Source organism: Bos indicus, chromosome 23 (assembly GCF_029378745.1).
Source record: "Bos indicus isolate NIAB-ARS_2022 breed Sahiwal x Tharparkar chromosome 23, NIAB-ARS_B.indTharparkar_mat_pri_1.0, whole genome shotgun sequence".
Lineage (NCBI taxonomy): Eukaryota > Metazoa > Chordata > Mammalia > Artiodactyla > Bovidae > Bos > Bos indicus.
Window position 1 is genome coordinate 26,400,196 of NC_091782.1, and position 16,347 is coordinate 26,416,542.

Consider the following 16,347-nt stretch of genomic DNA (forward strand, 5'->3'; position numbering starts at 1 on the left):
TTGTATATTTTTGATTTTTGAACCATGTGAATGCATTATATATTCCAAATAATTTAACTTAAAAATTCTAGCAGCAGGGCAATGATTTGTAAATCCTTTATTTTAGTGAATATCAAAGGCATTCATCACTACCACGGATCTATTATAGCTCAGAGGAGAGTTACTATCTAGTAAAAACTCCATTGTTATTAGACACTAAAAACAGGAAGAGACTGGAGGGAGTTTAGAATGGGATAAGGAGAGGACAAAAGCTCAGGGGACAGACGATACAAGGTCCTACCCATCCCTGTACCAGGAAATGAACAGACAGAGCAGATCTAACTTAAAGGCTGATCTCTCCAAAAATATTTCAGAAGAGGTCCTGTAACAATCACTCACTGGACCAAAAAAACAGGTCGATGTTTCTCAAAGAGATATTAGGACATGAAAGACCAACTTAGGAACAATATACACAGCACCACGACAGAGCTGGATCACGGCAGCCTGGCTTCAATTAAGACACTACTGTGGACACATCAATCTCTGGGGGCAGTGCTCAGTCACAGCTGTACTGCTGTCCTATGGCATGAAGATGTTGTACACGGTTCTCACGTAGATGTCATCGGGGGGAGGCTTCTTCTTGCTGCCAGGTTCAAGGAATTTCTTAATTGTAGGGATATTACTGATTTTCACTGTGTACTCCTGAAAAGAGAAAACGCAAAAGTTCAAGGCTAAAATTGAACTTGAACTTCAAAGCTGCTCAGTCATGTCCGACTCTTTGCGACCCCATGGACTATACAGTCCATGGCGATCTCCAGGCCGGAATACTGGAGTGGGTAGCTGTTCCCTTCTCCAGGGTATCTTCCCAACCCAGGTATCAAACCCAGGTCTCCTGCACTGTAGGTGGATTCTTTACTGGCTGAGCCATTTTATGAAAATACGGTGCTGCAAAATGGCCCATCAAAGTGTCTGCAATAAATATTTGTTACAGGGATCCAAACAGAGCCATAATCCAACATCTGTTGAGGGGCTGATCTGTTGGTATTATTTACAATCTGCCACAGTGGCTGGGATCTAGACCAGGCTTTATGCAAATCCACACCACGATGTCAACTTTTTTCAGAGACAGCAAAATAAAAAAGATACTTAGAATGGGATTATACTTGCTTAAAGAAAAAAGAAGGACAAAAAATACATGCTGCTGCTGCTAAGTCGCTTCAGTCGTGTCCAACTCTGTGTGACCCCATAGACGGCAGCCCACCAGGCTCCGCCGTCCCTGGGATTCTCCAGGCAAGCACACTGGAGTGGGTTGCCATTTCCTTCTCCAATGCCTGAAAGTGAAAAGTGAAAGTGAAGTCGCTCAGTCGTGTCCAATTCTTCGAGACCCCATGGACTGCAGCCCACCAGGCTCCTCCGTCCATGGGATTTCCCAGGCAAGAGTACTGGAGTGGGGTGCCATTTAAGTACCTCAAATATATTGCTCTAAGAAGAAAGTTTAAATAGAAATACTTTTAAAATTCATCAGACAGTACAAGTTACATTTTAAGGTTCAGCTTCCTTGGACATTTTTACTTCTATTAACAAATGAATTCTCTTTCCAGCTATGTGTGGACGATGGCCAGTTGCATTTTTGTAACGTAGGGTTCAAGACACCAGATATTCATGTAAACTGCAAAGAAGAAAAAGAAATCTGTTTTCATTCATAGAGTCAAATCTTAACAATTTTCAGTAATTGAGAGGAAAAATCCATTTGATCTGGTAAAAATTCTAAATTATATGGGAACTGAACATCCATTGTCTATAATTATTCTAATAAAATCTTTCAAAATAAAGAGGTCATTTACTTAAAAAGCTACCATTTACCAAATGTCTCCTGTGTACAAAGCACAGCCTTAATTAAGCATGTGTACAAACATTATACAGAAGTATTCACACATATGTCACTAATATTAACAAAAACTCTAGTATGGAATTTGTTCCAAGAGTGTAGTCACGCAGCAAAGTCGAGAGACAACTTCTTTCATGTGTAAACAACTGCTCAGCTCTAAGGGCCTGGGAACCAGAAAACCAATTTCAAGTCTGTACTTTCATTTCATTTTAATAACTAGAATCTAGCTTCCCCGATGGCTCAGTGGTAAAGAACCTGCCTGCCAGAAGCAGGTTTGATCCCTGGATCTGGAAGATCCCCTGGAGAAGGAAAGGAAATAGCAACCCACTCCAGGATTCTTGCCTGGGAAATCCCATGGACAGAGGAACCTGGCAGGGTACAATTTATGGGGTCACAAAACAGTTGGACACAACTCAGAGACTGCACAACACCACCACCATAATGAGAACCAAAAATATTACATACACACACACAGAGCCAATCAATCAACAGACATTGAAGGAAGGCCTAAGAGTTGTGGGTCAATCTTCTAAAACATTAGTTTATTTACCTGGAGGTGAGGGAAGGCAGACAGGATATTAGGAATTTTCTCTTCTAGAGCCAAAATGGTCTGGAGTAGAATTATGTCTGCAAGACTCAGCTGATTACCAACAAGAAACCTTTGTCCATGACCCCGTAAAACCTGCAGGGTATAAATGTTTTACATCGGTTACAATGGTAGACATGGAGAAACTAATATAGCTATGGAATCAGTGCAGCATCTAAGAGCTGAAACCATGGCCTTTTTCTTTTATCTTTTTACAAATAACATCAACTAAGAGGAAGTTCCCTAAGAGAGAATGAGCAAAAAAGGTGTAGAAATGACAGCATCCATAGGTCTCTGCTTTATAACAGAATGAGACCCTGAAAAGCAGAAGGAAGTATTAATTCTGGATATAGCATCTGGTGCTTTAAAAGGATACAGCTATTCTGTAAATGCGTCAGCAGAAAAGAATTAGTCCTGATGCATTCAGGAGATGGTGGGAAGGATGTAAGAAGTAAGCCACTGGTCCTGTCCAAGGAGTCTAATCTATTTCCCAGTTCTGTGTTTCTATGACTGTCAGGACTCACAGTCGTAAACTAGACACGACAGTGAAGAAGAAAAAAAAAAAAGCAGGCTTCCTTTAACATCTAAGATCCCCTGGAGAAGGGAATGGCTGCCTACTCTGGTATTCTTGCCTGGAGAATCCCATGGACAGAGGCTACAATCTGTGGAGTTGCAAAGAGTCAGACACGATGGAGCGACTAATATTTTCACTTCACTTTCAAGACCAAGAAAATTAAAAGAATGAGAATTCATCCTGACTCCCATATTGAGGGTTAGGTGCGGAGATTCACAGGAATAGATGGCGATTGGAAAGAAGCAAGGAACAGGGGGAGACCAGGGGAGAGCCCCTTTGCAGATATGTGTATGTGCGTGCATGTGTGTGTGTATGAGAGAGAGAGAGGGACTCTAAGATGATTCCAAATCAAACAGAGTGACTGGAGCCAGACTGGAGAAAGACAGAGTCTGGAATGTAGTCAGAGGCCAGAGTTCCAGTCCTGGCTCCCACCTTAGGCATGTCATGAAGTCTCTCTGTGGTTCTATTTCATTATGTGTAAAAAGAAGGTAACAGGATTGGTGGTCCAGTGGGTAAGAATCTGCCTGTCAATGAAGGGGACACGAGTTTGATCCCTGGTCTGGGAAGTTTCCACGTGCTGCGGAGCAACTAAGCCCTCGTGTCTCAACTACTGAAGCCCACGCACCCTAGAGCTTGGCAACGGGAGAAACCACCATGATGATAAGCCCACGCGCTACACCTAGAGAGTAGCCCTCATTCACCACAACCCGAGAAAGCCGGTGTGCAGCCACAAATACCCAGTGTAGCTATAAATAACTAACTAGATAAGAAAGTAATAACTTTTAGCCCGTATGTTTGGCGGAGTTCTGACGTAGTCTGACTCACAGGGAGACAGAAGCTGGCAGTGACCCTTATCCGAGACACCTGTTCCTCCCTCACCACAGCCCATTTCTGCATCATCCTATTTTACATTCACAAAGTTCCTGCAGGCAAGAGACCATGAAACCAAGGGCAGAAACACTCAGAAAGCACCTCTCTTCCTTCTTATCTACGTCCACGTCAATGGCCAGAGGAAATCTGCCAATTCCCGGCTTTTACTTGCTCTTGTTTTTTAACTGAGGCATTTAAAATAATCCTTCTCCATTGAGGAAAAGAGAGGAGGAGTTGAAGTTCAGTAAAACAGATACCGTAATGAGACAAGAAAGAGAACAAAAGGGAAGAGAAATAAAACAGCCACGGTTCTTCTCTTCATATCCAACTATCAAGTAGGATGGAACGAAAGAAGGAAGGAAGGAGCTGGCTTCTGCTCTCCTGTGTCCTGTACAGGGTGCCACCTGGCAAAGGCATGCAATGACAGTGCATACAGAGGTGAGCCTGTATCTTGGCCAGAGAGCACGGAAGACTCTGGAAGAGTAGGGGAGGCTCCAAGACATGCTGGCTTTGTGCTGACGCAACCGTCAGCTCTTTGGAACCCAGAGGGCTGGTCTTGCAGGGCTCAGCTTTTACTCTGCCTGAGCAGAAGAGGGGTGTTTTGTGGTCTGGTGATGCTGTCTCCACAGGCTTAGCTGCCACCTACCTTTTCGAACACAGGAAAGTATCTAATTATAGCCTTCTGGGCCATATTAGCCACTTCCTTTTGCTGATCGTCTGGTTTGAGGAAAGGATGCATGATAAGCAGTTCCAGAAGATCCAGGGTCCCCTCCACATACATGTCAATCCTTCAAAACACACACACAAAGCATTTTCTCAGTGGCCCCTCATTGGCTCCCACAGCTAAATATCCAGAATGCTTTTCTCTTACAGCTCGGGCTACTTAAATATCAAGAAGCATTCATCTCCACCTGTCCCTTAACAGCAAAGATGCAAAGTCAATTCTAGTTATAAATCAGAAAACTTCTTCAGAGAAACCCATCACAAATCTCGAAGTACCAGAGTCATGGATGTCCTTTCACCCATGCTCAGTATGGGTACAACTTCACATTTGTAAAAATAGTGGGTACCATTTACAGAATACTTGGTGTGTACGAGGAGTGGTGCTAAATACCCTACATCTAATATTTCATTGAATCCTACAGCATTATGAGGAATATACTATTAGAACCCTCATCACACTGGAAACTCATCAGGACACTAGAGCCTAACACTTTGCCCAGGGACATGATCCAGGAGGTACAAAGACCAGGCTCTGAGTTCAAATTATAAGCCAGTGCACAGTATTCTGGGCCTTGAATGTCACAGCAGCTTCTGATTCCCTAATACTCAGTGATAATAGATTTGCAAGAACAGTAAAAAAAAAAATAAAATCAAAACATTTAAGGATGCAGAAACCTCACCACACCCCAGACACAGTCTCTAATACCCAAATTCAATCCTTTCCCCTCATTTTTACTCAGACTCTCTGTACTGACTTTCCAAGTGGTCTTGATGACCTTTCTGGAGGTTTGTTCCTTGTTTGTACTAACAATACAGGACATGCAGTGGACCAGGGGGCTGTGGAGGATGGCTAATGAGCTAAGCATTGCTAGAGGTACAATTGAGAACACCCCGGAGGAGCCACAGTACAGGGTTCTCTCCTTGAGGTCTTTGCCGAAGAGATGGTGCTTGTCTGCGATGTAGTGGAGGATGCTCCGGGTCTGCACCAGCTTCATCCCGTCGATTTCAACCATTGGCACTTGCTGAAACAGCAGGTGGTTACCTGGGAACGGAAGCCCGGAGTTAGACGTGCTCTCTCCCCTTTCCCCCATCCCTCAAAAAATACTCTGCTGAATGGGGCCACAGCCTTAAGAAATAGTGTAAAGCTCCCCCAACTTCATTCAGGGGTGCTGATTTAGCCATAAAACAAGACTTAAAACTAGCATGGACATAAACCTTTCAATTTTCACCCCAGGAAAAACACTTAGTCTCAGTGTAAGGGGTGAGGGGTAACACAGTGAAGACATCTCTTTACAGAGCTGTGCTGGCCAATACAGTAGCCAGTAGTGGCATGCGTATAATTAAGCCTTAATTTAAATTGAACTTTTTATTTTTGTGTGTGTGTGTGTGGCTGAGGCATGCAGCTTGCAGGATCTTAGTTCCCTGATTAGGGATTGAACCTGGGCCCACAAGACTGAAAGCCTAGAATCCTAACCACTAAGCCACCAGGGAACTCTAAATCAATTAAAAATTTTAAAGCTTAATATTTTTTTTGGCTGTGCCTGTGCCATGGGGCATGCAGAATCTTAGCTCCCTGAGTGGAGATTGATTCCAAGCCCCACTGCAGTGGAAGTGCAGAGTCTTAACCACTGAGTCACCAGCAAAGTCCTAAAACTTTTGAAAAATTTAAAAGTCACTTCCTTCGTCCCCATGGACACAAGTGCTCAGGAGTCACGTATGGCTGGTGGCTCCTGCAACGGCCAGTGTAGAACACAACAACCCATCTGTGTAGAATGTCTATGACTGTGTCACTTGGTCAGTCTGATGATGAAGCCCAACGTACAGGCATCCACGCCCACAGCCCACCTACTGCCAAATACGCAGTCACCGGTCAAAAAGTCACTCCTTACTTTCTTCAAGAAGACTGTCTCAAACCCTTTACCTACACCAAACCCCAGGAAGAGTCACAAGCATAGCACACAGCCCAGTCCTGGAGGGCTTGAGGCGGGTTGAGGGCAGATGTATACTCAGCATATGCGCAGTGTCACTCCTGATGGAGACATCACAGCCCTGCAGAGCTGGTCCCTCTCCAGGGATCCCTGAGTTGGGCCTCAGGACCCTGCTGATGGCAAGGAAGGAAGCTGCTTACAGGGGTCTGGGTGTGGAGGGAGGGTGGGACCAGGAGTTAAAGGCAGGCCTTTCACTGCTGTCTCATCCGTTTGGTACTTACTTGAGAAAGCAGCCCAGTGTAAACGGGGACTTTTATCTGCACACTTCAAGCAGATGCTTCAGGTAATATGTAAGAGGTGGAAATTGAGGAGGGAAGGGATGAGGGAGTAGAAGAAAGAGGGGAAAAGGCAGAGGAAGGTCGGGGAGGAGAGAGAGATGGAAAAGGGCTGCTCAGTGGACAGAGGGAAGAACTACTCCCCCTCTGATTGGCTTTTATAGAACTACTGAAAATCAAGTGATTTTCTAGCAATTTCGGCCACTGTTCCCTCTTGCTTATCTGGTTTTAGGATACTGTTCTGGACGTTTAGTGTCAGCTGAATCTTTGTCCTTCCACTTAAATCAGCATTATCGACATTAAAAAATCAGCATTATTGACAGTAATACATTTTTATACTCACCATCCTGCAACTTCTGCAACTGTTCTTTTGTTTCTAAAAATTCTTCGTCAAACTAAATTAAAAAAGACACCCCCCCCAAAAAAGAAGGGAAATGTCATTATGGTTTTAGGACCAAAAATACCAAGTTAAACTGCCCAAAAAACAGACAGAAAGAACATACTCAGTACCCATATCTTGGTTTCTAAATATCCCTGGGCTCCCAGGGGTAAAATTTGATTCTGTTATGTCAAAAAGTGAGGATGTACTCAAAGACAAACAGATATATGTCAAAGCCCTAGCCACGTTTGGGACAATTCAAGTGATATCAGGCATAGATGAGAATCAGATCAGATCAGTCGCTCAGTCGTGTCTGACTCTTTGCGACCCCATGAATCGCAGCACGCCAGGCCTCCCTGTCCATCACCAACTCCCGGAGTTCACTGAGACTCACGTCCATTGAGTCAGTGATGCCATCCAGCCATCTCATTCTCTGTCGTCCCCTTCTCCTCCTGCACTCAGTCCCTCCCAGCATCAGAATCTTTTCCAATGAGTCAACTCTTCACATGAGGTGGCCAAAGTACTGGAGTTTCAGTTTTAGCATCATTCCTTCCAAAGAAATCCCAGGGCTGATCTCCTTCAGAATGGACTGGTTGGATCTCCTTGCAGTCCAAGGATCAACCAAAAAAATCCTTGTGTCCATAAATGATGATTCAAAAAAAAAAAGAAGAAAGAAAGCTCTCTTTTCCAGAATTAGCACTAATTAATGCAGAATTGTTCCTAATTAATGATAAAATTAGAAAACCACCAATTTTCACCCTATAATGTAATAACTGACTCTGATAAGGATCAAGATGCTGAAATCGTTGGGTCATTGGGCATAGAGTATTTACACAAAGCATCATCCCGCAGGTTACTTATTATGACAAAGAAAAAATGTCTCTGCAGATGTGGAAATCCCACCATCCACCTACCCAAGTGGTCAAGCTCAGTTCTCCACTGGGGCCACCTTGAGGCATCCCACGCTCTCTGCTGGGACAGTGAAGATACAGCGACCTGCAGAAACAGCATCCCAACCAGTTTAACCTGGACGGAGCTGTAAGGTGAGACGGGGGCGTATCCAGAATGTGCAACACTCTGCAGTATACAAATGGTCTGCACTCTTTCCAACCTCCAGAACTGTTTTTTTTAAGCTCCTCCAGGATGCGCAGGTTTGGAAGCCAGTTGGGGGGGACAGACTTTCTGCCTTTGCGGCTCCCGCTCTGTGGTCTTCATCACTTGTCTGGCTCCCGTTTTCCTAGACATCCATCTACTTCCCGACTGAAAGCATGAGCCCTGCTCTCAAGGGCAAATCTTTATTTACAAGGGATTCGACTGTAGCTAGGTAAACCTCCTCTGAAAATTCTTTAGGCCATTTGGCCTCCAAGTCACATTACTGACTCTTCATTTCTCTTGGCAGAAATTCATACAAGAGATTCAATTCCTCCATCACACATTCCTTCTCTGTTAAGTGAAGAGTATGAAAGAAAAGAACAAAATGTAGATTCTGCTCTAGATGAAAAGAGACTAGAGACAACCACCAAGTGTCTAAATCTTGATTAGATCTTGGATGAGGGAGTGGTAGTTATAACTACTAAAGAGATACATTTAACAGCTATATAGACATTTGGGGCACAAGAGGCAACTTCTGAATTTGGGTTGTATATAATATGTTGTAAAACTGATGTTATTTTCTTAGTTGTGACAATGATATTACAGTTATGGGGACAATTTTATTTTTTTTAACAGGAAGACACATGCTGATGTCTGCAACTTACTTTCAAATGATTAAGAATAAAAAAAAGCAGAGACAGACGAAGGAAGGAGGCAAACAGCAAAATGTTAGCACCTGGTGAGTTTAGTTGAAAGGTATCCATTTTACTATTACAACTTTTCTGTAAGTTTTAAAGTTTCCAAACTAAAAGTTTGGGAGGAAAAGAAACACTGGAAAGTCCCTTTTCTTGTGACATATACAACATGCTCGAATATACTGATGTCCTTCTCATGCCCACTGAGGCCCCAAGTCTCTGGGTGGTTCCCAGTCGAGCCTGTGCCTTGCGCTGCCCCTCACCCCATGTCATCCCAGGAAGGACAGAGCCGCAGCACAGGCCTGGCCATTCTTTCGTCTACCTCACCTAGTCGACCAGAGGGGCATCAAGATGATGGGGTGAAGGCATGGCTTCTCCTATTCCCAGCCCTCCTGTGTGAGAAGAGGGCCTCGGTGCCCCTAGAGGCACTCCATCTGGCGCCCAGGAAACAGTAGCCTCAGGGTAAGAATGTTCTGGGCGTTTGAATGCTCAGGCGGTCAGCTGTGATGCCGAGGTGTTTCCACTGCACCACTGCTCTCACACTTTAATGAGCCTGATCATGTATAAAGCACATGAGAAAGCGTGTGTATGTGCCAGAACCCAGGCCCATCCCTCAAAGATTCACGTCCAATAGCTGGGAGAGACCAGGAATGTGCATGAAAAAAAAAAAAACCAAGCCTTTCCAAGCAACGTGGATGGACCTAGAGATTAACATACTAAATGCAGTAAGTCAAAGAAAAATATCATCTGACACCATTTATATGTGAAATCTTGAAAAAAAATGCCACAAATGAACCTGTTTATAAAATAGAAACACGTTCAGACACAGTACACAAACTTATGGTTACCAGTGTGGGGAAGAGGGCGCAGGAGGGACACATTAGGGGTTTGGGATTAGCAGATATACAAAATATTAGTAGTATTAGCAGATATACAAAATAGATAAACAACAAGGATCTAATGTATAGTGCAGAGAACTACATTCAGTATCTTGTAATAACCTATATCGGAAAAGAATCTCAAAAATATTTATAACTGAATCACTTTGCTGTACACCTGAAATAGTATAAATCAAATATACTTCAATAAAATTTCTTTTTAATTCCTTCCAAATGCCTCCGATTCTGGTTTTTGACTCCTGGGAACATGTAGCAAAATGCATGCTCTCTCTCACTAGAGAAACTCTCTCATGTCAAACTTTATAATACTATTGGTCTGTAAGAAGAAACTGGCACCGGAACAGGAGGTGAGATGGCGGGAGACGGAGGAAGGTAAAAAGCGCACGAGGCTGAGCGTGGAGGAGCTGGAGACTGTCTGGGGGCTGCCCCGGGGCTGTAAGGACAGACAGTGTGTGGTTTCTGTCCACACAATCAGCGGTCTCTGTTCCCTGACGGGGTGCTGGTCCCCCAGGGGATCCTCTGGAGACGTGCCCCCATCCACATCATGCACTCCCTCCCTCTCCACACACCCTCTTCTTCTGAGCGAACTGCCCAGAAGTCCTGAATGAGGAGTGTGTGGCCTTCAAGTCTTCTCTCTCTCTTTTTTTTTTTTGGTTATTTTTTAATATGTTTATTTATTTTAATTGGAGGCTAATTACTTTACAATATTGTATTGGTTTTGCCATACATCAACATGAATCCGCCATGGGTGTACGCGTGTTCCCCATCCTGAATCCCCCTCCCACCTCCCTCCCCGTACCATCCCTCTGAGTCATCCCAGTGCACCAGCCCCGAGCATCCTGTATCCTGCATCGAACCTGGACTGGCGATTCATTTCACATATGATATTATACATGTTTCAGTGCCATTCTCCCAAATCATCCCACTCTGGCCCTCTCCCAGAGTCCAAAAGACTGTTCTACGCATCTGTGTCTCTTTATGTCTTCTCTTTTACACTGTTCATTCCCCCTCTTCACAAGGAGGATCTGACCGGGTTTGGGGAGTCTTTGGGCAAATGAAGCTCCAAGCAGCCAAGACGCAGCATCCAGGACACAGCAGGGTCTGAGGACTCAAACCAAGTATGAGTTGGAAGATGCTGACTCCTGGAATTAGGCCAGGCTGCCTCCCAGCAGGTGTGAGGCACCTGGTTACTGGGATGTGTGTGCTTTACATGTCAGGCTCTACCTGACACTGTGACCCTGGAAATCACGAACTCACCCAGCTGCTGTAGCCCGGCCCTCCTGACTATTGCAGACCTGACTGAACACAGATGTGGCTGAAAATGTCTTTGGGCACAGACATGGGAGGGATCCCTGAAACCAACTTTGGGGCATTGCTCCTGTAAACCACGTGGTCAGCCCTCATGAGGGAGGCCAGTCTTTCTCCTGGTTAGAGAACCTGGTCAGAGTGGACTTGAGACCCATGCCCCACACTGGGCTAAGTAAGTACCCTACCCTACCTGCCTGCCTGGTCTGGGGGAGGTGGATAATAGGACTCATGCTCCCTTTTGTTTAACTTACTTAGGGTTGGGTTGCTATGAGTGTAACCAAGAATCCTGACCCACAGCTGAGTAGGAAGCACAGAATGAAGCTAGGGAGGAAGGGATTCGGACAAGGGCTTCCAGTATCTACATATACAAGACAGCAACTGCAAGCTCAGAAGCACACAGGGTCAGACAGGTGACATAAACAAGCCAAACAGGCTCAAGTCAAGGGATCAAGAACTGTTGCCCTCTCTTCTCAACACAACTAGAGAAAGTGTTCTGAGATCATAGGGAATGGTGGAGACTACATAAACTAGAAAGGTCCATCTGCAGGGGCTGTCCCTCTTAGAGTCAGCAACGGCTGCCCTATGAAAATGAGGCCCTAGGAGCATCAGATCTTCCAACTTCTCAAGAGAAGTCAGAAATCAGAATCTGTATATAAAAATGGTATCAACTAACAGAAAACTGTAAAATGCTATGTGGTGAGATATAATGACAGGCAAGGAAACCAAAGCCTAACCAAACCAATAAATAAAAAACAAAACCCCAAACCCAACTATGTTCATTTATCACCTTTGGAGTTTGGTAGGGTAATGACTCATTATTCTGAAAATTGATAGAAAGAATCAAGCATTTATTCTGCTTTTCTTAAGTGAACTGTAATGTGCTTTAAGGTAATTAAGAACATAACCAGTGAACAAATACTCTTTATAAGAGAATCACAGTTCAACTTAGGTGAAATAACAGAAATAGAAAAATCACCATTTTGTAACCCCTAACAACGGTGATGATCAAGGCTGCAAAGACGGTGGCTGAAAGGGTAACAGAGGAAAACTTCATACTGTGGGAACAGGCTGATGTCAAGGAAACACAATGATCACACTCAGCAACGCTGAAAACGAGACAGGTTGACGTCACGTGCCCGTGATGTCGCATATGAGAAACATGTTCACACTACCACTTTTGCTGCAGTCTGGCAGGGAAAAAAAAAGAGAAGGAGAAAAAGGAGCCTGGATTTGATCAGACTTCTGGATCCAATTAGTAGTTTACAGGAAACAGACAGAAGAGGGGAACAGGTTAAAATGAGAGTAAATCCATCAAATTCAGAATGAGGGGCATTTGACAAGCAGTTACTTCCACAAGTCGCCCCAGGAACAACCACAGACATGCACCCAAATCGTGACTACTAATATCTGTTTTATGTTTCTATCAAGAAACAGCTCCAAGAACGGAGCAAAAATAAGACCAAAACCACTGTGGGCCAAAGGATATGGGCATGCAGGGGCTTCAAGCCTGAAGTCACTAAAGTAAATAGGAAACAGATCTAAACCTAGAGATTTTATAGTCATCAAGTTCTGGGTGTAATTGGCAAATTGCAGGTTCATGCCTGTTTTCCTCATTATAAATACTTACTGGTGGTAGATCAGAAGCAAATGATTAAGGCTTAAAGTAAAAGAGAATTTCATCAACTACACTCCATTTAGAAAAAGAAAAATTCTTGAGAGGAAGGACTCTTCTGACTCACTGAAGCAGGTCTGTAATATTACCGGGAGAGGACAGAGCTCAACGTTATAAGACAAATCTGTGCAGAAACACCAGTATAGCTAGGGTACCTCGACTCCGGCAGCAGCTAACACCCATCGCACAGATTCCATCCGGCCTCGTCCGTTGGGATAGTGGAGCTTGGGTTTCGTGGCCATCACGGCCTTTCAGGTTTTCTGAAATACAAACGCAGCACTCCTCGCAAAAGAACAGCCTCAATTTCGCGTTCTCAGTCCAGTATTCAGGGGCTAACTGAATATTCAGGGTTTTGACAAACTGGGGGGTTCTGTGGGGGTTGGGGGAGGAGTGATGTTGTGGGTTTCTGTTTTTTGTTTTTAAACTGCGTTTGCCCTCAATCAATAAAAACAGACTACCATTTTAAAACCTTAAAAAACAACCACCACCTTTGCCTTTCAAATAGTTTCATAGCTTTATGATTTATTATTCTGGATCTTGGGAAGCGGGGGGCTATTTCCTGTAAAGACATTTGGGCTAGCAGCACAGGACTTCACAGAATCACCACACCATATACTTTGACCTTGAAAATCTCAGATTTCCCAAATTCGGCCTGTACAGGCCAGACCAAGGACCGCAGAAGAGACGTCCACACCCATGGAACCTCTGCAAAAATTCACTTTCACACTCATCAGATTCGAGCCTCACAGCAACAGAAGAAGGAGGGGTCAATTATTACTATTGTCCGCAAGACGTGCGTCTGCGGGCAGGGCCCGGGGTGGTGGCCCCGGGCCCTGCACACCCCCGTCCCCCCTGGACAGAAGCCCCCAGGCCCTTCTTGAGCCCAGGCCACCGCTCGGCACCCAAGACAGGCTCTCAGCGCTCCGCGCGGCCGCTCAGTCCGCGCTGGGAGACCATCAGAGCTTGCCTTCCACCCAGGGCTCTGGACTGCACAGAACGGGTTAATAAGGATACGCACGCCGACCAAGCAAGACCTCTCACCCCAACCCAGGGGTCCGTGTCTGCCGGGATAGGAACAGGGCCGCGGGAGCGAGACAGGGATAGACAGGATGAATGCGGGGTGATTCCAGGATGAGGAAGGAGCGTGAGAGACTCGGAGCCGCGAGAAACAAGAAGAGGGGGGAAGGGGAGGTGGGAGTGACAAGAGGGAGACAGACCTGGCTCCACTCGGAGTGACCAGAACCGCACAAAGGCGCCCAGCGAGCGGTCTGCAGCCGGGGGACCCGAGGGCGCCGGTGGGCGAGGCTCCAGAATATTTCACCAATAGAGACGGCAATATTTAGCATGCTCCACCCATCTGCAAGGCATGCTGGATGATACGCAAACAACTCCAAATCAAGCCCGTTTTAACAGCAATTTTTGCAATTTGAGGGAATAATTTTTAAGTGTTAGTTAGGTTTGGACCTTAGTTTAAGATATATTTTAGAGATCCGGCATTTAGAAAACAAAGAAAAAGTCGACATATCCTTAAAGACAGAAGTTTCTTGTAGTTTATATACTGCGCGAACTACCACGCTTTTTCGGATGTGAGGGCGATCTGGTTGCGACATCTGTCACCCCATTGATCGCCAGGGTTGATTCGGCTGATCTGGCTGGCTAGGCGGGTGTCCCCTTCCTCCCTCACCGCTCCATGTGCGTCCCTCCCGAAGCTGCGCGCTCGGTCGAAGAGGACGACCATCCCCGCTAGAGGAGGACCGGTCTTCGGTCAAGGGTATACGAGTAGCTGCGCTCCCCTGCTAGAACCTCCAAACAAGCTCTCAAGGTCCATTTGTAGGAGAACGTAGGGTAGTCAAGCTTCCAAGACTCCAGACACATCCAAATGAGGCGCTGCACGTGGCAGTCTGCCTTTCTTTTGACTATTTTACAATTTTTCTATTAATATGTAACATTATTAGAACTTAATTTCACACTTTGTGTGTGTAAAATGTATAATGAATGTTTATACATACTTACATATAATACGGAGAAGGCAATGGCTCCCCACTCCAGTACTCTTGCCTGGAAGACTGCAGTCCATGGGGTCGCACAGAGTCGGACATGACTGAAGCGACTTAGCAGCAGCAGCACATATAATACAATTAATACATAATTGTATATAGTTTATTCTTCATGTATTTTTAATTTATATATATATATGTATTTCCTCTTTCCTCCTTTCTTCCTTGACTCAGTGAATCCTCTTGAGCCTCTCCTTCATTTCCTACACTTTCGACAAAACTGGTTTAATCCACAGCACCTTCTTGGATGGGAGGAAGTGGGGGCCTTGGGGTAGAGGTGTCAGTGGGGCTACAACTATAATCTGGGTGGTAATTAAGCTAGAGCTTTAAAAAATATTTTAAGACTATCAAAATTATTATAGAAAAATTCACACAAATTTTAAGGTTAAAAATGTATGCCTCCAAAAGGCCTATTTCTTGTTTCCTGAGGCAGCCTCTCCTATTTCGCAGACTATAGATGTTGATTATTGTTTTCACCCAGGAGGGGTTCTTGAAATTACCTGGCTTGAGAAGCCTGTGCTGCTGATCAATTACAGCAACTGACAAGATCAGATTTTATTTTCTGTAGATTTCTCTGGCAGAAACAGGGAGAATGAACTGGGACTGTTCAGGGTGGGGAAAGAGAAACCTGGAAATATCCGTGTGTATTATAGTATAGCATCATAAATTAGAAGAAGATAGATAAGAAAAGGTAAGATATTAAGGGGGTGGATGGGAGGAAGAGAAGTCTAAACTGATGTCCTCTCCCTAAGCACACACACACTTTCTTTTCCATCCTCCTTATTTACTTTTCTGAACATTTATTGTCATATAATATACTATATGTTTATTTTGTTATCTATCTGGAATTTTGATAGAATGTAAATTCCAACAGGTTAGGGGGTTTTCATATTTCTTAAAATGTACCTTTGTATACCCTGATCCTAGAATAATGCTTAGGGCAGAGAAGACATTCAGAGAACACTTGTGGAAACAAACAATGAACGATGCTTTGGTTTCTAGCTCCATAGAGATTTGGGGGACATAATGAATGGGTTTGTCTTTTATTCTCACAAGCCACACACTTGTAAATGTCACTAGACAGTTGAAAGGCCAGTGGGAGGTTAGGGTTAGCAGATATAAGCTGTTACATATAGAATGGATAAACAACGAGGTCCTACAGTACAGCACAGAGAACTATATTCAATGTCCTGTGATAAACCGTAAGAATAGTAAATAAGAATTATGTATAACTGAAGCACTTTGCTGTATAGCAGAAATTAACATAATACTATGAATCAACTATACTTCAACTAAAAAAATAAAATTCTATTTTTTTTTTTTTAATTTAAAAAGAGGCCAGTGACAACTCAGAAGAGAGGA

The 16,347-nt window shown here is 44.3% G+C and overlaps 1 protein-coding gene across 4 annotated transcripts; it reads right to left on the reverse strand.

The window, feature by feature from the left end:
• Positions 1–80: 80 nt before the first annotated feature.
• Positions 81–14,238, reverse strand: LOC109577229 (glutathione S-transferase A4). Of its 4 annotated transcripts, XR_011563416.1 has the most exons (9): positions 14,146–14,166; positions 13,084–13,188; positions 12,233–12,443; positions 7,227–7,278; positions 5,530–5,662; positions 4,544–4,685; positions 2,418–2,549; positions 1,519–1,648; positions 470–681 (listed from the first exon to the last, which is right to left on the reverse strand). XR_011563416.1 is itself a non-coding variant. In XM_019986069.2 (7 exons), exons 2-7 carry the CDS (start codon positions 13,168–13,170, stop codon positions 559–561), a joined length of 669 nt encoding a protein of 222 aa, XP_019841628.1. In that variant the 5' UTR covers positions 13,171–13,188; positions 14,146–14,238; the 3' UTR covers positions 81–558. The 4 variants fall into 4 exon arrangements, 3 of the variants coding, with proteins under 3 accessions (XP_019841628.1, XP_019841629.1, XP_070634227.1); XM_019986069.2 differs by lacking the exons at positions 1,519–1,648; positions 12,233–12,443 and having other exon boundaries at positions 81–681; positions 14,146–14,238; XM_019986070.2 differs by lacking the exons at positions 1,519–1,648; positions 12,233–12,443; positions 14,146–14,166 and adding an exon at positions 8,177–8,258 and having other exon boundaries at positions 81–681.
• Positions 14,239–16,347: the final 2,109 nt, after the last annotated feature.